We start from the raw sequence: 23,640 nt of genomic DNA on the forward strand, positions 1-23,640 counted from the left end.
GTGTCTCCAATGTGATGGGATCCTGAATTATCCCTTATGAATTGTGCTTTTAAAAAGAGAGAGAGAGCATACAGCACAAACACCTTGTTACTAAGAGAGAAACAGGCAAAGACTGCTCACAGTTTGTTTGGAATTTCTGCAAGGACACTGCCAGCTTCTGAGTTCCTACAGAGAGGGAAGGGAGGAGCTTCTTGATGGACAGCTGGTGTTCAGCATGCTGAGATAAATACAAGGTCAGCTGGTTGTCAGACACACATGGTTTTGGACACTGGAAGAACTTCGTTGTGCCCTCAGAAAAGTGGGTTTTTAGAGGAACGATCGGGAGAATCGATCAGTGGCTCTCGCACCGTGGAAAAGGTGTGACCAGTGGGAAGTTATTAGTGTGTCCAACCTTCACCTGGGTTGATGAATTCACCACAGAAAATGGTCCCCTTGTTGTGGTCACATTTGGTGACTTCTAAAGGATTTCGGAGGACAACGGGAAGAATTGACGGCATCAGCTTACTCGGACGACCACAACACCTCTCTCTCTCCATCGCTACTCAACTCAATACCACGAACTGAACTGAACTGAACTGATTCCCTTTACTTATCACCATAAGACCGTATCCATTTACTCCTAGGCTTGAAGAAGCTTGGTTTTTATATTTCCACACTTATATATAATCTTTGCTAACCTGTTTGATATATATGATTTTATATTACTGTATTGCGTAGTTACTAATAAATAGCATTAGTTAACAGCAATACCAGACTCCAAGATGTTTTCCATTTCTGCTGGTTCTTTAACCTGTCACAGGGTACGTGACACCACTTACTGTCATAGAGATTATGGGAGGCTGCCAACATTGAACAAATCGAAGTTGAAGAAATAGCAAATAACATTTTTAATTCATTTAAGGGAAAAGGGAGTCATTTACAGCAGTACCATTATTGATGGGAAAATAATGCCAGTAATTTGAGCAATTCAATAAATTAATCATGCCTTGTTACTTGCTGCAGTTACTGAGGGGATAATCGTCTTTTCTAAATCACAAATTGCTCAGTTGGCACAAATATACATAAATGAATATTTGGGCACTGATGAAAGCACTGCAATCAGCTTATCAGGCACAGGCAACATTCCTGCACTTATTTTGCTCAGTGAACTTTTCAGCTTAAATTGAGAAGTTTAGCTATTATTTTCTAACCAACAACGATGTGAAGGTTCAAAGGAACTGAAGTGCTAAGCCATACTCAAAGGATTTCATGGTATTTCATTATTATAACTTATTATAAAAACACAAGATAGCAGTATGGCAAACACAGCTCCTCAGGCCTGTTCTGCTATTCAATTAAATCTTATATACAGTGGATTTCAGTCAATTGGGACACATCAGAACCAGTACATTTTGGCCCAATTAAGCAACTGTCCTAATTAGCCAAGATTTCATGGAAGTAGTTAAAAAAGTATTAAAAAAAAAGGCAAACTACAGCTTAACTGAGTACAAATTATGCATTCAAATGAAATGCAGAACAAATCAGAACACTACTAATACTACAGTACTTTAAAACTGTGTACTAGTTCCTGATGGAGAAATGGATCCAATATATGCTGCCATGTTCTTTTGATTGACTGCAAATGAAAAAAAATCAGCAGACACCCAGTACAGATAATGGACTGCCTTCAAGCAATACTTTCAATGATTGCAGATATTTTCAAATTCTTTGTTCAAGTACTTGTTGAAGTAATGAAATCGTTTCATTTTTACTCTGAATCGTTTCTGGCATACTGAGGTCCAAATGCTTGAAACCACAGTGAGCAAAACAGTTCTGAATTGTCTTACTGTTTATTTTTCCACCATCAGTAACAAAAATCATTCCTTTTTGAACATACACACGCAACTGACACTATTTAAAAATTGTTCACTCTAAAGCATGTGCACACAGCTGATGCTAGTTAAGAAACTGTTTGGCAACAATCTCCTGTCCAAATTAAGTGGCATAGTGTCCCAAATGAACAAAGGGAATCCTGGTTATTTTCCTCAATTAGTTTTTATTCTTTAAAAGAGTCGCCCCAAATAAGCAGTTGCATTAATTAACCAGAAACTGCTGTATTTTACTTTAAATCCACTTTCCAGCTCTATCCACACATTCCTTCATCACTTTTATGCCAAGAATTCTATTATCGTTCTACATTCTTATTATTACAAAATTGGGTACTACTACTATGTTGACTCAGGCCTAGGGGACCGGCGTTGGGCACGATGATGGACTCTCCACTTCTCCCTCTCCCTCAATGTGTTCAGTTCATCTACATTAGCTGCACCGCTGTCTTCTAGGAGTGTGTTGACCATATTCTTGGGAGGGCACCCAGGGTTCATCCTCCCATGCTTGGGCTCCCATATGATGACTAGGCTGGCAGGTAGTTCGGGGTGGCATAGACAGTGCCGCGCTAGTTGCAGTCTTCCCGCCTTGATTTTAGTGGTCAGCATCGGTAGGTCGTCATATAGCTCGATGTTCATCATGTGCTGTTGCCAACTCACGTCAAGAGCCATCCGGAGCATTTGCATATAGCAACCATCTAGAGACTTTTGCATAGTCTTGGTGGGTGTCCACGTCTTGCATCCGTACGTGAGAATGGACTCTACGAGTGCTATGAAGATTCTCTTTTTAAGCCCTCTGGTCAGGTTCAACTTCCAGGTTTCCTTCGTGTCGTTCATAGCCCTCCAGGCCAGCGCCTTCCGTATCGTTATGTCCTTCTCTGAAGTCATCATTCTTGGGTAAGTTCCCACATTATATTCCAACTGCCACTTTATCTGCTCTCTTAACCTTACAACAGTGCCCAACAAACTTACTTTTTTTTTAAAAAAAACATCTGCACAGCTTTTTTTCTAAAAATCAGAATCAGGTGTATTATCACTGACATGTCATGAAGTTTGTTTTTCATGTGCAGTACATAAAAATACTATAAATTACAATATACTCTTTATACTATAATTTTCCTACCCTGCCTATTATGGCATTAACAAACGTGGATACAGTATATTATCAGAGTCATGCTTAATATCACTGGCAAATGTCATGAAATTTGTTTTACAGCAATAGTGCATTGAAATACTGAGCACATAAAAAATAAATTACAATAAGTATATATAAAATATTAAATTAAACCAAGTAGTACAAAAGAGAACAACACAAATAAAATGTAAGGTAGCACGCATGGGCTCATTGTCCATTCAGATATCTGCTGTTCCAGATCCACCAAGCGTGTCTTCAGGCTCCTGTACCTCTTCCTTGATGGTAGCAATGAGAAGAGGGCATGCTCTGGGTGACAGGGGTCCTTAATGATGGATGCTACATTTCTGAGGCATTTGCCTTTTGAAAGTGTCCTGAATACTGGGGAGGCTAGTGCCCACTGTAGAATTGGCTGAGTTTACAACTTTCCACAGCCTTTTCCGATCCTGTGCAGTGGCCCCTTCATACCAGATGGTGATGGAGCTAACTCAGAATGCTCTCCACAGTATACTTACAGGAGTATTTTGTGACATACTAGTCTCCTCAAATTCCAACATAGCTGCTGTCATGTCTTCTTTGTAATCACATCAATATGGTGGGCCCAGGATAGATCCTCAGAGATGTTGACATCCAGGAAATTAAAACTGCTCAGCCTTTCCACTGCTGATCCCTTCATGTGTTCCCTCGTCTACCCCTTCCTGAAGTCCACAATCAATTCCTTCGTCTTACTGACATCGAGTGCAAAGTTGTTATTGCGACACCTCATCACCATCTGAAATTCTGCTAACAATAGTTGTGTCGTCAACAAATTTATAGATGGCGTTTGAGCTGTGCCTAGCCACAAAGTCAGAACAGTGAGTAGAACAGTGGGCCAATCACACATCCCTGAGGAGAGCCAGTGTTGACTGTTCGGGAGAAGAAGATGTAATTTCCGATCCTCTCTGACTGTAATCTCCTAGTGAGGGCAATCATGGATCCAGTTGCTGAGGGGGGTATTGAGATATGATTGTGTTGAATGCTGAGTTGTAATTAATAAACAGCAGCTTAAGGTAGGCATTGCTATCGTCCAGGTGATCCAAGATCAAGTGGAGAGCCAGGAAAATTGTATTCACTGTAGACTCGTCATAGCACTAGGCAAATTGCAGCGGGCCCAGTTCTTTGCTTAGGCAGGAGATGATTCTGGCCATTACAAACTTCTGTAAGCAGTTCATTACAGTAGACTTGAGTGCAACTGGGCAATAGTTGTTAAGGAAGCTTATTCTGGTCTTCTTGGGCTCTGGTATGAGTGTTGCTCTTTTGAAGCAGGTGGGAACTTCTGGAGGCAGCAGTGAGAAATTGAAGATGCCCTTGAACACTCCCACTAGTTGGTTGGTACGGGTTTACAGTGCCCTACCAGGCACACCAACAAGGCCTGATGCCTTGCGAGGGTTCAGCCATTTGAAAGGTGCTTTGACATCAGCCTCTGAGACAGGAATCACAGGGTCACCAGAAGCTGTAGGAAGTTTGCATCAAATCTGCATCTACGCAAATCACTGATAAGAATTGTAAATTGCTGAGTCACAAGCAATGACTGTCAGGATATTCCTCTGCTTGCAATAAGCCAACTGACTAACAACAAATGTTTACTCTCATATTCTGTCCAGCAACCATACTCATCCAAGCTAAAGCACATCTCATTCCAATAACCACTTATCTTGAGTAATAGTCTTGTGTACCTTATGAAGATTTAAACACACTGCCTTGAATAGTACCACTTACGGCTACCATGCTAGTAACACTAAAAATTAGGATTTTTCAAATTATATTTTACGTGTATTATGATTTTGCAAGATGCAACTATTACATCCCGAACAACAGTCTAGCAGTTTCTTTACTTTTGATTGTCAGTCGAGCTGACTAGTCAAGGGTGTCCTCCGGTTTCTCTCTTTCTTGAAAAAACAGCACTGTAATGTGTTATCTTCCATCAAAACAGAGAGTTCCGCAATACCTTCCCTCAGCTGATTCTCTCACACACTTCCACCCCAGCTTTGATTCTTTTGCCATGTAGGTACATGAAAGGATGATTTAAAGCAGACAATTGACATGAGATGTAGGATCATCCTGGAGCATCCAATAAAAATCCACGTGATAGGGAGAATGTGCAAAGTCAATGCAAACAGCATCCGAGGCCAGGATTGAACCTAGAGTTCTGAGGCAGAAGTGCTCTTCCTTTAGTTCATGTATATTCTTAACATTAGTATTTAGCTATAATCAAACCACTTTTTCTACATAGAATTTCCTATTAGAGAACACAGAATTTATAAATTATCTCTTAAAAATACCTAGCATAATTTTCCTTCACATTTTAACCTAACTTCCAATGAACTTTAGCCAATTTACCCCTTATACATACCTACCTTAGTTCAAATATAATTCCAGTATGCAAATTCAGCCACCACATCCATCATAAATTTACATGGAATCTTTCAGAACCATGGACAAACAGCCCAGAAAGATTCTTCAATACACAATTACTTTGTTAATGTTGTTGTTATGTGCAATGTTTAAAATATCCTGTCCTTACTTGGTTCCTTGCTTTTCAACTATTGCTTGTAATAAATTAAGTCAGTTGACAATAACTTTGCCAATATGAGCAGCATGAATTATCATTAACTATAAAGAAAGAATCCTTATGCAACTTTGGAGCTGATCCAAGAGGTAACAAAAGGTTAGTTTTCAAATACACAAGAATGATTTACATGGGAATGCATGAAACATGCATTCTGGTTTGCTCATACCAACTTTCAAGATATGATAGAAATACAAGATACTTCAAAATTTATTAAAATCAAAATGAAGTACACCATTTACGGGTACATTGAAAACCAGTTCAGAATTAGTCTGCACAATTCCATCAAAACAAAAGTCTGCATTTGACAAGACAAAACCACATAATCTCACCTTTACCTGCTCTATATGACTTGGCTTGGTTGATGGGCATGGGAGTCATTGGTACGTGGTACATATGTGTAGTCTAAAGTTAAAGGAAACAGAGGAAATAATCTCATCATTCAGAATCAAGCAATGATAGAAATTGTCACACATGTAAATATAGAACTAATTATCATCAAAATGGTCTGTAGAGCAATTTAAAAATTGCCAATTAGACAAGAATCGAAACAGGAAAACAAGATTTCATACAGATTACCTGCACTCCTGGACTGACTGGAACTGGGTACACCATGTTCTGTGTAAAACACATTGGTTGATTGTACACTGCAGGAGGATGTTGTTGTACCACAATCGATGGACTAGGCTGGGCTTGAGGACGTGGTGGCGTTGGTGTAGTTGTTGGTTTAGGCTATTAAATTTTAAGAAGGGCAATTCAAGTCTCAATTTACAGAAATTCACAAAATAAATTCATTAAAAAACTATAAGAAAATTGTGGCATATATTATCCTGTTATTTCAATGTAAACAGAAAATATGATTGTACAGCAAAAGACAAAGTGACAGTGAAAATGCTCAAATGCAAGAGAAGAAACTCAGTAAAGCTCACCAAACTCAGAAATGCAGTTAAAAATTTAGATATCTAATTATATACCTCCAAAGCAACGATTTTGCTTCACAATTCAAATTAGCATTTCAACTGCAAACCTTAAAAAGTCACTCAAAAGGAATGTACTAATAAAATAGACTGATACAAGAACCAATCTAATTGGGACCATTGTCTCAGTGACAGAATTGGTAACTCAGGGATGCAAGTTAATGAAAGTCTAAATTTTAGATGGCTGTGAACTAACACAGAAGATAAGAAATTTCAAAATAGAACAAAACAATGAAAGGCATTGCCTCTGGATTTTGCAAAGTAACAAACAACATACTAAATAATAAGAGGAATGAATGAAAATAATTCAGGAAATCCTACTTCTTTACACCATACTATTGGTTTTATTGCCTAAATTACAGAACAAGTTACTCTCCCTTACCATACGGGATGAATATAGATTGTCAGTAGTAATAATAAAGACCTCGTTCCTCATAGGTGAGCTTCAAAGAGCAAGAGCCTCTACAATCATGTAAAAATGGAAGATGGGCAAAGGCAAATACAAGTCCTACATACAAAGATGGAAGAACTTATAATGAGGAATAAATGCATGGTAGGATAAATTAATTACTTCACAGAACAAAATTACTTCCCAGAGAACTGAGGATCCAGTGCAAGAGGATTCAAAAATAAATCAGTATTGGTAATGAAAAACGTGAAAATTGTCCAATTCCTAGAACCTCTTCTCGTTGCTACCTTATCTCAGGCTTCAAGTGGTACAGGAGCCTGAAGACAATCATCATTTCAGGATCAGATTCTTCCCCTCCGCTGTCAGATTTCTGAATGGACAATGACCCATGAACACTACGCAGTATTTTCTCCCTCTATTTTGCACCACTTATTTATTTTTAATATATACTCCTTACACTGTAATTTATTGTCTTATTTGTATTGTAATGTACTGCTGCTGCAAAGCAACAAATTTTATGACATATGCTGGTGATAATGAAACCCGATTCTGATTCACTTTCTGATAGATGTGATTGAACGTAAAGTTTCCAAGCTTAATGATGAAACTAAGTGGGAATATAAGTCACCAATAAAAGCTAAAAGACAGACAGAAAAACAAATGGTATGCTGCCCTTATTGCAAGAAATTTAAGTACAAGTGGAAGGATGTTTTGCAACAATTAGATTGGGTATTAATGGGGCCATATCTAAAGCAGCATCCACAATTTTGGTCTCTCTTCCTTAGAATGAAAGGCGATCTTACTAACAGTTCAAGTTCTTTTCCGGCTTCAACAGTACAGATACATGGGGCTATCTTCTCTGAACAAGATTTTGGAACTAAAAGGCTAAAGGGATATGCCATTTAGGACTCTCGAGAAGTAACGCCTTCATTTAAAGTATGGCAAATCTTTGGAGTTCTGTACCCTAGAAGCCTTGAATTCAAACAGAGAAAGATAGATTTCTTGACATTAAATAAAACACAGGATATGAGGAGATAGCAGGAAAAAGGTGTTTAAGGCAGAAGACTACCCATGATTTTGTTAAATGGCAGGGTAGATGGAACAGGAATACTTTTACTCCCATTTCTTATGATTTTAGCAAACGAAGCCCCAATAGTTCAAACAAATGCCCCAGCAACATCATTGCTTCTTTGTGTCAGGCAGCTTATGAATTTCTTCAAGAGTAACCTATTGACCTTATTATGCAAATAGGTAGCGGTTCACATGATTCTCTGGCTATCAGGCAGAGATTCCTTTCTTGACCTCAAATGTTTTCAAATAGGCAACTCTGAAATGTAGGTACACATTTCTGAAATAAATGACACTAGAAAGTTTTACAAAAAATGAAGAACCTGGTCAAGATTAAAGCAAAGGTAAATAGATAAGAATATTTCTTCATTTCATTTGGGAGCCTGTAGAAGGTGCCCTTAAATTTTTAATATAAAAAGGTGTATGGAGGGGAGTGGGGGTAAAAAAATAAGTGAAATCACTTACAGGAGTATAGAAAGCCTTGGGATTGAACTCTTTAGCATTGGGATTCAATGTAGACTTTCTGACTTGTCTGAAATAAAAAAAATAAATATTAAGTATACTCGTACAAATATTCCTTGCGCATGTAATATTTGTTGGAAATGCATCAAACACCTTCAACATTATTTTTTCAGTCGCAGCTATTACATTTGTGTTCTGCATGTAAAAATAATCTATTCATATAGTATTTTGAATCTGTAATATTTCCAGGAATGTACAGGAGCAACAAACTTAAATCATTTGAATAAATATGTAATCAAGTGTTTAAAAGCAAAATAACGATGAAGCAGGCATAAAAATTTAGTTAAAAACTGTACAAACAAATTTACATTTTAATTTGTTTTCAAACATGTTTCCATCGCAAAGCTAAAGCACTTAAGTACAACTCTCGTTTCCACATTAAGATCACAGAAACTGGAGTACTTGATATTTTGCTACATAGAATCTATAACAAAGATCATTCAAGCCATCAGATTGCTACTGTCCCTTCCACTGCAGCTATCTCAACTTGCTTTTTCAAGTGCACAAGAGATTCTGCAGATGCTGGAAATCTTGAGCAACATTTTACGCGTACAGTGGCATGCAAAAGTTTGGGCACCGCTGGTCAAAATTTCTGTTACTGTGAATAGCAAAGCGAGTAAAAGATGACCTGATTTCCAAAAGATATAAAGTTAAAGATGACACATTTCTTTAATATTTTAAGCAAGATTACTTTTTTTATTTTCATCTTTTACAGTTTCAAAATAGCAAAAAAGGAAAAGGGCCTGAAGCAAAAGTTTGGGCACCCTGCATGGTCAGTACTTAGTAACACCCCTTTTGGCAAGTATCACAGCTTGTAAACGCTTTCTGTAGCCAGCTAAGAGTTTTTCAATTCTTGTTTGGGGGATTTTTGTCCATTCTTCCTTGCAAAAAGCTTCTAGTTCTGAGAGATTCTTGGGCTGTCTTGCATGCACTGCTCTTTTGAGGTCTATCCACAGAGTCTCGATTATGTTTAGGTCAGGGGACTGTGAGGGCCATGGCATAACCTTCATCTTGCGCGTCTTGAGGTAGTCAGGTTTTTGAGGTGTGTTTAGGGTCATTATTCTGTTGTAGAAGCTATCCTCTTTTCATCTTCAGCTTTTTTACAGACTGTGTGTGATGTTTGCTTCCAGAATTTGCTGGTATTTAATTGAATTCATTCTTCCCTCTACCAGTAAATGTTCCCCGTGCCACTGGCCGCAACACAAGCCCAAAGCATGATTGATCCACCCCCGTGCTTAACAGTTGGAGAGGTGTTCTTTCATGAATTTCTGCACCCTTTTTTCTCCAAACATACCTTTGCTCACTGCGGCCAAAGAGTTCTATTTTAACTTCATCAGTCCACAGGACTTGTTTCCAAAATGCATCAGGCTTGTTTAGATGTTCCTTTGCAAACTTCTGACGCTGAATTTTGTGGTGAGAACGCAGGAAAGGTTTTCTTCTGATGACTCTTCCATGAAGGTCATATTCGTGCACCACCACTCCAGAGTCTACTACATCTTCCTGAAGGTCTTTTGCAGTCTAACGGGGGTTTTAATTTGCCTTTCTAGCAATCCTACGAGCAGTTCTCTCAGAAAGTTTTCTTGGTCTTCCAGACCTCAACCTGACCTCCACCGTTCCTGTTAACTGCCATTTCTTAATTACATTACAAACTGAGGACATGCCTACCTGAAAACGCTTTGCTATCTTTTTGCAACACACATCAAAGTTGCTGGTGAACGCAGCAGGCCAGGCAGCATCTCTAGGAAGAGGTACATTCGACGTTTCGGGCCGAGACCGTTCGTCAGGATCTGGATCTCTTTATTGTTTTCTTTTTTACGTTCAACAGCAACTTTGATGTGTGTTGCTTGAATTTCCAGCATCTGCAGAATTCCTCGTGTTTGCTATTTTCTTATAGCCTTCTCCTGCTTTGTAGGCAACATTTATTTTAATTTTCAGAGTGCTAGGCAGCTGCTCAGAGGAGCCCATGGCTGCTGATTGTTGGGACAGGGTTTGAGGAGTCAGGGTATTTATGAAGCTTTGAAATTTGCAAAACCTGGCCTTTCCTAACGATGACTGTGAACAACCCATAGCCCTAACAAGCTAATTAAGGTCTGAGACCTTGGTAAAAGTTATCTGAGAGCTCAAATCTCTTGGGGTGTCCAAACTTTTGCATGGTGCTCCTTTCCTTTTTCTCACTCTAAAATTGTACAAAACAAAAATACACTAATCTTGCTTAAAATGCTGAAAAGAATGTTTCATCTTTAACTTTATGACTTTTGGAGAGCAGTTCATCTTCTACTCACTTAACTATTCACAGTAACAGAAATTTTGACCAGGGGTGCCCAAACCTTTGCATGCTACTGTATATATTTACTTTCATTGCTTTTGAACCATAACCTGAACTAGATTTAATGCCACGAAAGTATCTCTCATCTCAACTTGGTAGAAAGGCATATTTTGTCCAACCAGTCACAAAGGGGAAAAAAAACCTTTAGAGCATTTCCTCATAACCCTTGAGAAAAGCAGCTTTGCCACTCTAATAACTCAAAGTAGCTGTATCCAATACTGAACATTACAGTTGCAAAATACGTGTGTTTCAAATCACAGCAGTCATATTTAGTGTTTATTACTTTGGGAAGTAAAAGTACTTACTTACAATACAAATCAGAGATTTCCTCACTGCAGAAAACTTTGACTTTGGCAAGGGAGTTTTAAGATTATGGCCCTATGCTAATTTATGACACCTGTTGTTATAGACCAACATCAGAAACTATGCTTCCCATCTTTCACTAACTTCACTGAAGATGAAGGTGATTTTGTATTCAACAGACGTACTTGCAGAATGCTGAAGTGGAAAACCTGTGTTTGAAAATCAAGTTTGTAGCTTGCACCATATGTGCGATTTAAGGATGTTATTTCTGGTGTGCATACGTACTCTGGGGTACCTTCCTTTCTATCCTCTTTTTCCTCCTTCTCTGTCTTGGTATTCGGACCAGTGGTCTGGACAGCTTGGGACGTCACATCAGGCCCTCTCTTCTGCTCAGAGCTGATGATATTTGGGGTAGTGCTGGGACTGCTCGGTTTACTACTACCATTGCTGGTGTTGGCATTGGAGCTGCTGTCACTAGCGGATTCTTTGTTGCTTGGCTCAATCACTGTTACTTTTTCTTTGACTGAATCCTTAGGCTGATTATCTACACCCTCTCTTGGCTTACTGAACTGCTCCACAACTGGATCAGGGGTTGATGTAGTCTGTAGCTAGAAATAACAAAAAAAGTTAACTTTAAATACACATATTAACTTGTCAGCGTTAGTCAAAACAAGCAAGCACAAGTATCTTAGGAATCATTAATATTAATTGGTCTAATATTAACCATATTCAACAATGAGCATCATCTATTACATCAGTATTATTTCACCTACAAATGATATTGTAAGCCTAACTATACTTTTATTTATTATTCATTTAGAGATAGCACTCAGTAACCACAAGCTTCCAGCTCACAAGCCTGCACCACCCAATTACACCCATGCGACCAACTAACCTACTAACCGTACATCTTTGGAATGTGGGAATAAACCAAAGTACCAGGAGAAAACCCACACAGTCACAGGGAAGAATGTACAAACTCTTCAGAGATAGCAGGGGGGAATTGAGCCCATTGCGCTAACAGTAACGCTCTTGTGCTGACCGAAAAAATATATATAATGGAGGTAAATGAAGCAAGAAATGCCTCACACACTATGGTTAAAAGTATTTTTTTTAATTGACAAGAAAGAAAGAGGAAAAACCACTTTAGAAATGGCATGGAACGCACTAGCATTCTGAAAAATATAGCAGTGGTAAGTTCTCAAAGTGCACTGCGACCATCAAATAAACCACAGAGATTAGACTGTTTAAAATGGTGCAGGATGGATTTTTTTTGCAATACATAGAGATACCAACTAGAGAAGGGGCAGTGTTGGATCTCCTGTTAGGGGATGAGATAGTTTAGGTGACAGAGGTATGTGTTGGGGAGCAGTTCGGGTCCAGTGATCACAATGCCATTAGTTTCAATATAATTATGGGGAAGGATAGGACTGGACCCAGGGTTGAGATTTTTGATTGGAGAAAGGCTAACTTTGAGGAGATGCAAAACGATTTAGGAGGAGTGGATTGGGACAATTTGTTTTATGGGAAGGATGTAATACAAAAATGGAGGTCATTTAAAGGTGAAATTTTGAGGGTACAGAATCTTTATTTTCCTGTTAGATTGAAAGGAAAGGTTAAAAGTTTGAGAGGGCCATGGTCTTCAAGGGATATTGGAAACTTGGTTCGGAAAAAGAGAGAGATCTACAATAAATATAGGAAGCATGGAGTAAATGAGGTGCTCGAGGAATATAAAGAATGTAAAAAGAATCTTAAGAAAGAGATTAGAAAAGCTAAAAGAAGATATGAGGTTGCTTTGGCAAGTAAGGTGAAAATAAATCCGAAGGGTTTCTACAGTTATATTAGTAGCAAAAGGATAGTGAGGGATAAAACTGGTCCCTTAGAGAATCAGAGTAGACAGCTATGTGCGGCGCCAAAAGAGATGGGGGAGATTTTGAACAATTTCTTTTCTTCGGTATTCACTAAGGAGAAGGATATTGAATTGTGTAAGGTAAGGGAAACAAGTAGGGTGGTTATGGAAACTATGATGATTAAAGAAGAGGAACTACTGGTGCTTTTAAGGAATATAAAAGTGGGTAAGTCTCCAGGTACTGACAGGATATTCCCTAGAACCTTGAGGGAAGTTAGTGTGGAAATAGCAGGGGCTCTGGCAGAAATATTTCAAATGTCATTAGAAACGGGGATGGTACCGGAGGATTGGCGTATTGCTCATGTGGTTCCATTGTTTAAAAAGGGTTCTAAGAGTAAACCTAGCAATTATCAGCCTGTAAGTTTGACGTCAGAGGTGGGTAAATTGATGGGAAGTATTCTTAGAGATGGTATATATAATTATCTGGATAGACAGGGTCTGATTAGGAACAGTCAACATGGATTTGTGCGTGGAAGGTCATGTTTGACAAATCTTATTGAATTTTCTGAAGAGGTTACTGGGAAAATTGACAAGCGGAAAGCGGTGGATGTTGTCTATATGTATGGACTTCAGTAAGGCCTTTTTACAAGGTTCCACATGAAGGTTAGTTAGGAAGGTTCAATCATTAGGTATTAATATTGAAGTAGTAGAATGGATTCAACAGTGGCTGGATGGGAGATGCCAGAGAGTAGTGGTGGATAACTGTTTGTCAGGTTGGAGGCCGGTGACTAGTGGTGTGCCTCAGGGATCTGTACTGGGTCCAATGTTGTTTGTCATATACATTAATGATCTGGATGATGGGGTGGTAAATTGGATTAGTAAGTATGCAGATGATACTAAGATAGGTGGCATTGTGGATAATGAAGTAGGTTTTCAAAGCTTGCAAAAGATTTGGGCCAGTTAGAAGAGTGGGCTGAAAGATGGCAGATGGAGTTTAAAGCTGATGTGTGAGGTGCTACATTTTGGTAGGACTAATCAAAATAGGACATACATGGTAAATGGTAGGGCATTGAGGAATGCAGTAGAACAGAGGGATCTAGGAATAATGGTGCATCGTTCCTTGAAGGTGGAATCTCATGTGGATAGGGTGATGAAGAAAGCTTTTGGTATGTTGACCTTTATAAATCAGAGCATTGAGTATCGGAGTTGGGATGTAATGTTAAAATTGTACAAGGCATTGGTGAAGCCAAATTTGGAGTATTGTGTACAGTTCTGGTCACCGAATTATAGGAAGGATGTCAACAAAATAGAGAACACAGGGGAGATTTACTAGAATGTTACCTGGGTTTCAGCACCTAAGTTACAGAGAAAGGCTGAACAAGTTGGGTCTTTATTCTTTGGAGTGTAGAAGGTTGAGGGGGGACTCAATAGAGGTATTTAAAATTTTGAGGGGGATAGGTAGAGTTGATGTGGATAGGCTTTTCCCATTGAGAGTAGGGGAGATTCAAACAAGAGGACATGAGTTGAGAGCTAAGGGGCAAAAGTTCAGGGGTAACACGTGGGGGAACTTCTTTACTCAGAGAGTGGTAGCTGTGTGGAACGAGCTTCCAGTAGAAGTGGTAGAGACAGGTTCAATTTTGTCATTTAAAAAAAAAATTGGATAGGTATATGGACAGGAAAGGAATGGAGGGTTATGGGCTGAGTGCAGGTAGATGGGACTAGGTGACAGTACGCGTTTGGCACGGACTAGAAGGGCCAAGATGGCCTGTTTCCGTGCTGAAATTGTTATATTGTTATATGGTTATATGGATTAGATGAATGGGAATTGAGTCAATGAGAAGCATTACACTTGTAATATTTATCTTAAAAAACTCAAATTTCTTCATAAAGAGTAACTAGTTTTCATTATAAATTCCAGACATTAACATATGAAACACGATGATAAAGAAATTTACAAAATCTATCTTTTGTTCCACAGTGCACATGCGCTGCTCTGAAGAAGTACTCACCCTAAAATCTTCTCTAAATTTCTTTAAATCTGCTATCTGTTTTTCATGATCTGAAGCCATTGGAGATGCAGCTAGAAAAAGAATGGAAACTCTCAAAAACCAAATGACAAATGTTTGTGCACCATCCTATTGATAATCAATGTATAATAATGTATAATATAATTGATAATCAATGTATAATGTATAATAACATAATACTTAAAACTTGGGACATAATCAAAACATGTGCAAAAGATATAGTTAATTTATTTAATCTGATAAGATTGCCTTTTGCAGTAAAGTATTGAAACCTAATAAAAGTTAGAAGATTGTGAATGGACTTCTGTTGCTCATGAGATTGAACGCCGGCAACTACATTTGATAATTTTGCAACTAAATGGCATAAGTATAAACTGGAGAAAATTCACGGGATGAAGCGATTGGCTGCATACACGCATATGCATCACTAACCCTTGATTCCTGCTTTGGTTAGGTTGGGGGAAGTCTTGGGAGTCTCTTTCTTTGCAGAGGGTGAACCCTGCTTTTGCTCTTGAAGCCTTGTATCTTTAGCTGTAAACACAAAAATAATCAGAATTACTTCTAAAATAAAAATTTACTCATTAAAGCATAGAATAGGTATTTGTATTCCATGTGAGCATTTAACAGTAAAACCAGTTTTCCGTATCCCAAAAATCCACAAACCCATTTTTGTCTTCAGCACATCAACTACTATTATGGCAACTTTAGCCATAGAACCAATAACACTTAAAATGGGGACAAGAACAATAAGGAATAATAGTGAAGCAAATCCAAGGCTTAAAAATAGCTACCGTGATGAAAAGTAGATGGTTTTCAGCTGTAAGAAAGAGAAGCAATGTTAATTAAGATGGTGTTTCAGAAAATATCAATTAAAGTATCCACTTTCATTGTCATATCAATGTATATATAACATTCAATACTGTGCAGATGTGACTGCAGAAGGCGGCAAAAATAAATTGCTCACCTTCAGCTGATGGAGTAACAGCTCTATTGGTAGCTGGACTGGCTGGTGTAGGAGATACTGTTGTAGCAGGTATGGCTAAAGGTTCAGCTGGGACACTGCCAGGTTGGGGAGAAGATAGGATCATTCCACTTGGTGCATTTCCAGGGTTATACTGAGATGGCTGGTTGCCGTGTCTGGGAGATCGCGGTCTGTGTGTTTTGGGAGATAAACGGGTACTTGAACCTAAAGATTAAATAAAATGCAATGTCAAGGAACATAACTATGCATCAATATTATACAGAATTATTTCAGGTGAGATTTATGGGCAATCAGCTACACACTTTCAAAATGGTAACCCAAGAGCAAAAATAATGAAAATACTCAGCAATCAGCATTCGTGAAGAAAGAGAATTACAATTTCCGATTACTATCTTTTTCATTAGAATGTTGAATCTTTGTGAGTGGCATTAAGAAACTGCAAGGGTAGAAAAAACATTATGGGAATCATATATAGACCTCCAAATAGTAGCCAAGATGTGGGGTTGAGATTACAAAGGGAGCTGGAAAAGGCATGTAATAAGGGTAATGTCACAATTTTAATGGGGGACTTCAATATGCAAGGGATTTGGGAAAATCGGTTTGGTGTCAGATTGCAAGACAGGGAATTTGTTGAATACCTACGAGTTGGCTTTTTAGAGCAGCTTTTGCTTGGGCACTCAAGGAAAGGCTATCTGAGATTGGGTATTGTGTAAAAACCCAGATCTTATTAGGGAGATTAAAGTAAAGGAACCCTTAGGAAGCAGTGATCATATTGTGATTGAATTCATACCGCAAATTGAGAGGGAGAAGCACAAGTCACATGCAGCAGCATCACAGTGGAATAAAGGGATTTATAGAAGCATAAAAGAGGAGCTTGTCCAGGTGGATTGGGGGAGGATACTGGTGGGGATGATGGCAGAGCAGAGATGGCTGAAGTTTCTGGGAATACTTCACAAGGTGCAAGATAGCTAATGTCCCACAGAAGCAGTAGTTCTCAAATGGCAGCAGTAGGCAACCGTGGCTGACAAGGGAAGTTAAGGACTGCCGAGGAAAGGGCATATATGGTATCTAAAGTGAGTGGGAATTTGGATGATTGGGAAGCTTTTAAATCCAACAAAATGCAACTTAAAAAAAAAACTATAAAGGAAAATATGAAATATGAGGGCAAACTGGCCAATAATATAAAGCAGGATACTAAAAGATTTTCAGTTTATATAAAGAGTAAAAGGGAGCTGAGAGTTGATATTGGATCACTGGAAAATGATGCTGGTGAGGTAGTAATGGGGGATAAAGAAATGACAGATGAACTTAATGGGTACTTTGCATCAGTCTTCTCTGTGGAAGGCACCAGCAGTGGTGCCAGAGGTCCATGAATGTCAGAGAGCAGGAGTGAGTGCCAGATGCAATACAGTGTTGGGAAATGCATGATAATGCATTTTGGTAAAAGAAACAATGCTGCGGACTACTATCTAAATGGGGAGAAGGTTCAAACATCAGAGGTACAGAGGGACTTGGGAGTCCTCATGCAAGATTCCCAGAAGGTTAATTTACAGGTTGAGTCTGTGGTAAAGGCGGCAAATGCAATGTTGGCATTTATTTCAATGGGAATAGAATATAAAAGCAAGGAGATAATGCTGAGGATTTATGAGACACTAGTCAGGCTGCACTTGGGAGTATTGTCAACAGTTTTGTGCCCCACATCTCAGAAAGGATGTATTGTTATTAGATAGAGTCCATAGGTGGTTCACAAGGATGATTCCAGGAATGAAGGGGTTAACATACAAGGAGCATTTGGCAGCTTTGGGCCTGTACTCACTGGAATTTAGAATAATGCAGGAGGAAACTCATTGAAACCTACTGAATGTTGAAAAGACTAGATAGGGTAGATGTGGAGAGGATGTTTCCTCTGGTGGGGCTATCCAGAACTAGAGAGCACAGCCTCAAAATTGAGGGGTGACCTTTTAAAACAGAGGTAAGGAGGAATTTTTTTAGCCAGAGAGCAATAGATCTGTGGAATGCTCAGCCACAGACTGCAGTGGAAGCCAAATCCGTGGGTATATTTAAGGCAAAAGTTGATGGTTTCCTGATTGGTCAGGGTATCAAAAGACATGGCAAGAAGGGAGGTGTATGGGGTTGAGTGGGATCCGGGATCAGCCATGATAGAATGGTGGAGCAGACTTGATGGGCTGAATGGCCTAATTTTACTCTTATGTCTTAAAATCTTAATAGCCTTTGCTTGACTCCCATACTCCCTTCCTTCCTCCCTCCCTCTTCCAATTATTCGTAACTAAATTCATTGTTAATTCAGCATGTATACCACCAAACGAGCAATGTTCCTCCACACTAAGGTGCACAACATAGTACATATATCACTCACACACAACACAAAGTAAGATTATCTCAAATAAATTAACAAATAATAAGGTGCACATACAAATTAAAAAGTAAACAGTATAATGCAAATGGTGTTTCACACATGAGGAGACCTGGGTGGTGGCAGGGAGTTCAGTAGTCTTAAGGCCTGAGGAAAGAAGCTATGCCCCATCCTCACAGTTCTTGTCCTGATGTCACATTACCTCCAGCCTGATGGTAGGGGGTCAAAGAAATTGTTGAACGTGTGGGAGGGTTCACTAAAAACGCAAAAACTGAAATAGCTCAAAAATAAAACCTCTTTTTTGGGTCATACCTTCAACTGTAATGAGCATACCAAACTATTTATTCACTTATGCAAAGTCCTTAGTTTCACTGTGCACTTCTGTGGAACCTGCCCTCAACTGATTTACAACCTAATTATCAATCAGAGCTAATGTACCTTCAGAAATCCTTTTTTCCTCTGACCTCATATTTTCTCTAAAGAGCTCACTCTTTCCCCCTAAACTTCACACCAGCTGCTGCCCTTTCTCCCAGCAAACAAATAGTTGCTTGCTACCTCTAAGTTCTCATCTACATGCTTTTACTGATGGCATTTATCTATTGACATGGAGCCAGCTTCCAAGTAAATGCTCATACCATCTAACTCTTACCTATCCAACACTTTTCTTAATTTTTTTATTCCAATCCCCATTCTGACATATTGGTCCATGGTCTCCACTACTGCTACAATGAGGCTACTCTCAGGTGTGGAACAACACCTCATATTCTGTCTGGGTAGTCTCCAACCTGATGGCATGAACATTGATTTTTTTCAACGTCTAGCAACTTTCCCCCCCTCCCCTTCTTCTATTCCCCACTCTGCCCCCCATCTTACCTCTTCCCTTCTCCTTACCTGCCTATCAGCCCCCCCATGGTGTCCTTCCTCCTTCCCTTTCTCCGATGGTCCAGTTTCCTCTTTTATCAGGTTCCTTCCTGTCCAGCGCTTTACCTTTTCCACTTATCGCCTTCCAGCTTCTTACTTCATCCCCCCTTAACCCACCCACCTGGCTTCACCTCTCATCTTTAGCTTGTACTCCTCCCCCTCCCCACCTTCTTATTCCGGTTTCTTCCTCCTTCCTTCTCCAGTCCTCAAGACCTCTGCCTGAAACATTGACTGGTTACCAATTTCCATAGATGCTGCCTGACCTGCCGAGTTCCTCCAGCGTTTTGTGCGTAGCCTCTACTTCTCCTTGGGCTGAGAATTCCAGATTAACTACATTCAGGGAAAAGCAGTTTCTCCTCATCCCTATCCTCAATCTACACACCATGTATAGCATAGCAGTCTGTGCGATGCACTAATGTAACACCAGCCGACCCAAGTTCAATTCCACTGCTGTCTGCAAGGAGTTTATATGTTCTCTCTGTGGGCACATGAGTTTCTTCCAGATGCTCCAGTTTCATCCCACATTCCAAAGATGTACAGATTCATAGGTTGATTGTCAAATGGGTGTAATTGGGCAGTATGGGCTCATTGGGCCAGAAGGCATGTTACAACGCAATTTTCTTAAATAAATAAAAGAATCTTGAAGTTATGTCGCCTTGCTCTAGTCTCACTTACCAGTGGAAACAACTTTCCTAATTATCTTATCCCTTTCATAGTTTTGTTTCTATAAAAATTATCTCTATATTCTGTGGGGTAATATAATGAGTGAAAGATGACACATATTGTTCATAATAGAAACAGTTCTAAATAATTCATAAACAGCATCATTGAGTGGTTGAGTTCATATTAAGATTCTGGAAAGGTGCTTGATGTAATGATGTCAGTACAAGGCGACTGCTTTTGGTTTGTTCATAATGGGAGTAAAGGACTGCAGCTTTTGTTAAGCACATAAAATGACTCTTGCATGTTTTATTCACAAAATCCTACACAGATGACTCCAACAGCATCAAACAATTCCAGAGTTACTCAACAACATGTCGACCTACGTGGTCACTTTGAAGCTGCCAGAGTTTTGGGAGCAGCATGCTACCGTGTGGTTTGCACAGGCAGAAGCCCAGTTCGCATTGCGAGACAACACCAAACTTTACTAAGTCGTAGCATCTCTACATAGTTCCACTGCAGCCAGAGTGGTGAGTCTACCAGAACACCTGCCCACACGGGATAAATATGTCACTCTGAAAACTCACCTATTTCAGACTTTTGGACTGTTTGAGTCTGAGCATACCAAACAGTTGTTCTCACTCGGCCTGCGTGACACTAGGCCTTCAGAACTAATGGGCCGAATGCTATCTCTTCTGGGAGATCACCATTCTTGTTTTATTTTAAAGGAACTCTTTATGCAACAAATACCTGGTCAAGTTTGCACAGCCCTTGTTAATACACTGGTAAAGGGCTATAGGGAGCTTACTAAAATGGCCAATTTTCTACACTCAGCCAGGTGAAATGCATCCTCCCTCCTCACTTCCGTCAGCAGATTCTCCAGCAGACTCAGGCATGCAGCTCCAACCAGACAACATCAGATCTATGCTTTTAATCATGCACGCTTTTACGCAAATGCCAATAGGTGACAACACCATGCAACTTTGACAGCACCAGCACATCAGGGTATCGGAGATCTGTGAACACTGTGGACTCCAGCTGCCAGGGGCATCTATTCTTCATTACGGACACACTTAGAGCGCAACACTTCCTGTGTTCCACGGCCATTCAAGTGAGTGTGCTGCCAACATTGCCCTTCGAATACAAGGGACAGAGCAACTGACCCTTGCTGAAGGCAGTCAATTACAGCAGAATCCAGACTTATGGGACATGACACATGATGCTCTGCTTCGGTGGGCGATGCTACACACAGAACTTTGTCTTGGCTAAAGTTGCTAGACCTCTGCTCGACACAGATTTACTTTTGCCAAAGGACTGCCGGCTTGTGGATGCAAAGGACTTTGGGTTGTTTGCCTTGTACCCCCAGTAAGTTCACCACGACAACTCTGTCTAGCACATGCACCACCGCATGTGAATTCAGTCGCCTGCTGGGCGAATTCCCAAACCTCACCAAGCCCACATTTTTCACAATAGCCACAAAGCATGGAGAGGAGCACCACAATTCCACAACTGGCTCACTGGTCAACGCCTACGTGTGTGGACTAGACTCAGAAAAGCTGGCTGGCATGAAGGCTGAGCTTGATAACATGGAAGTGCTTGGCTTTGTACGCAGGTCAAATAGCCCTTTGGCTTCACCCCTCCACACGGTACTTAAGCCTGGTGGCTGCCATCCATGTGGCGATTACCGGAGCCTTAATAAGGCCTCCACCTCTGTTCACTACATATTCAAGGCATAAATACATTTTTTTCTAAAGTGGACTTAGTCAGGGGCTACCATCAGGTGCCTGTGTGCACTGAGAATGGTTCCAAAAGTTCCCATAACCCCGTTTGGCCTATTTGAGTTTCTACATATGCTGTTTGGGCTGAAAAATACAATATAGACTTTCCAGCGACTAATGATAATCAATTTTCTTTTTATTTACCTGGACAATATACTTGCCACCAGTGCATCCGAAACCAAACACTTATCACAACTCCACACACTTTTCAAGCGCTTAAGCCAAGACAAGCTGATTATTAACCCTGTTAAATGCCAGTTTCAGTCGTCTACTATTGACTTTCTCGGCCACCAAATCTCTGCAGAAGGTGCCACTATTATAGACTTTTTACTATCCTGCACTTCCAAAGCATTGAAAGACCTTTTAGGTATGGGGAATTTCTATCACTGTCTAATTCTGTAAGCTGCGGAACTTATTCTCCCATTAAAGGCAGTGCCCCAGTCACAAGCTTGAGAGGTCTGTGGACATGACCAGAGCATTTGATGACACAATGGTTCTTTCATAGGCAACCCTACTGGTGCACGCACTCCCCAATGCACCTATAGCCATCACTATTGACGTCTCAGACTGTGTTTTCTGTGCACAAAAAGTTGGTTGGAGGCATGAGCTCGCCTTCTACAGTTGGCAGCTCCGTTCCCCTTTCTGAGAGGAGAGGAAGTATAGAGTGAGCTTCTCAGTCTCTGGCTGTCTGCCATTTTCATTTTCTGTTGGAGTGTTGGCATTTCATAGTGTTCATTCACCACAAACCACTCATGCCTGCCATGGCCAAAGCATTTGACCCTTGGTCTGCATGACAGCAATGACACCTGGCCTACATTTCAGAATTCACTACTGACATATAGCACATCAAAGGGAAAAATAACACTGTAGTTCATTGCTTCTCATGGCCTGCCATCAATGCCGCATACATATCAGGAATGACTATGATGGTATGGCAGCCAACCAAGCTACTGACCCAGAGGTGCAGGCTCACAGTACAGCAATCACAGGTCTGCAGCTGGACATGCAGGTATTCCACTCCTGTGTAATGTCTCAGACGGTCACTCTCGCCCCATGGTGTCCGGAGGCATACTGTTTTTAACTCCATTCGCAGCCTCTCACATCCAGGCAGGATGGCTTTGCAGAAACTGGTTGATTTAAAGTTTGTGTGGCATGGCCTTAGGAAGGACGTGAAAAACTAGAGTGCAGTCTGTGCTGTTCGTCAGCGGCCGAAAGTTAACAATCATGTTCAGGTACCATCGGCACCTTTCAAGGTCTCTGAGTGAAGGTTTGACCAGGTCAACGTGGACCTGGTTGATCCTCTCGCCCGGTAGCACCACATGGCCAGGGCTGTCCCTCTAACATCGACAATGGCTGCAGACATGGCTCAGATGTTCATCAACTCCTGGGTCACTCAGTTCAGTGGTTCCCAATTCACATCTTTCCTCTGGGCCACAATGACCCAGAATCTCGGCGTTAAATTGCATCACACCATAGTATATTACCGAATGGCCTGTGCAAGTGGTTTCACTGTTCCCTAAAGGCTGCCCTTAGGGCCTCCCTGACAGATGAGTATTGGCATGATCATCTCCTGTGTGTGGCTCCAAAAGAGGACCTGCAGTCCTCCGCAGCTGAGTTGGTATACAGGCAGCTGCTACAGGTACCGGGTGATTTTATCTCTGATGCCACAACCACCTGGTTGGTGTCCAGCAGCATTCCACCCTCCTCAGTAAACTCAATTCTTTTTCACCTATTCCTACCTCCCATCATGGCAAACAACATTCTTGGCTTCCAGATGACCTATGTTCTACCTCGTTCATTTTTGCCCACCATAATGGCACTGAAGGTCCCTTAAGTGCC

General features: G+C 40.3%; 1 protein-coding gene across 4 annotated transcripts in view; it reads right to left on the reverse strand.

Annotated features, from left to right (window-relative positions):
• Window positions 1-23,640, reverse strand: part of atxn2 (ataxin 2) — a 137,756-nt gene that overhangs the window by 5,899 nt on the left and 108,217 nt on the right. For 3 of the 4 annotated variants that reach the window (XM_072248016.1, XM_072248018.1, XM_072248019.1), the window contains 7 exons: window positions 16,051-16,272; window positions 15,519-15,617; window positions 15,069-15,139; window positions 11,496-11,818; window positions 8,525-8,591; window positions 6,185-6,337; window positions 5,938-6,010 (listed from right to left, as the gene is read on the reverse strand). In XM_072248016.1, the coding sequence (XP_072104117.1) occupies window positions 5,938-6,010; window positions 6,185-6,337; window positions 8,525-8,591; window positions 11,496-11,818; window positions 15,069-15,139; window positions 15,519-15,617; window positions 16,051-16,272 (1,008 nt within the window). The remainder of the gene's footprint in view (window positions 1-5,937; window positions 6,011-6,184; window positions 6,338-8,524; window positions 8,592-11,495; window positions 11,819-15,068; window positions 15,140-15,518; window positions 15,618-16,050; window positions 16,273-23,640) is intronic. The other variant, XM_072248017.1, reaches the window with a different exon arrangement.

The sequence above is a fragment of the Mobula birostris genome, chromosome 31 (assembly GCF_030028105.1).
Source record: "Mobula birostris isolate sMobBir1 chromosome 31, sMobBir1.hap1, whole genome shotgun sequence".
NCBI lineage: Eukaryota > Metazoa > Chordata > Chondrichthyes > Myliobatiformes > Myliobatidae > Mobula > Mobula birostris.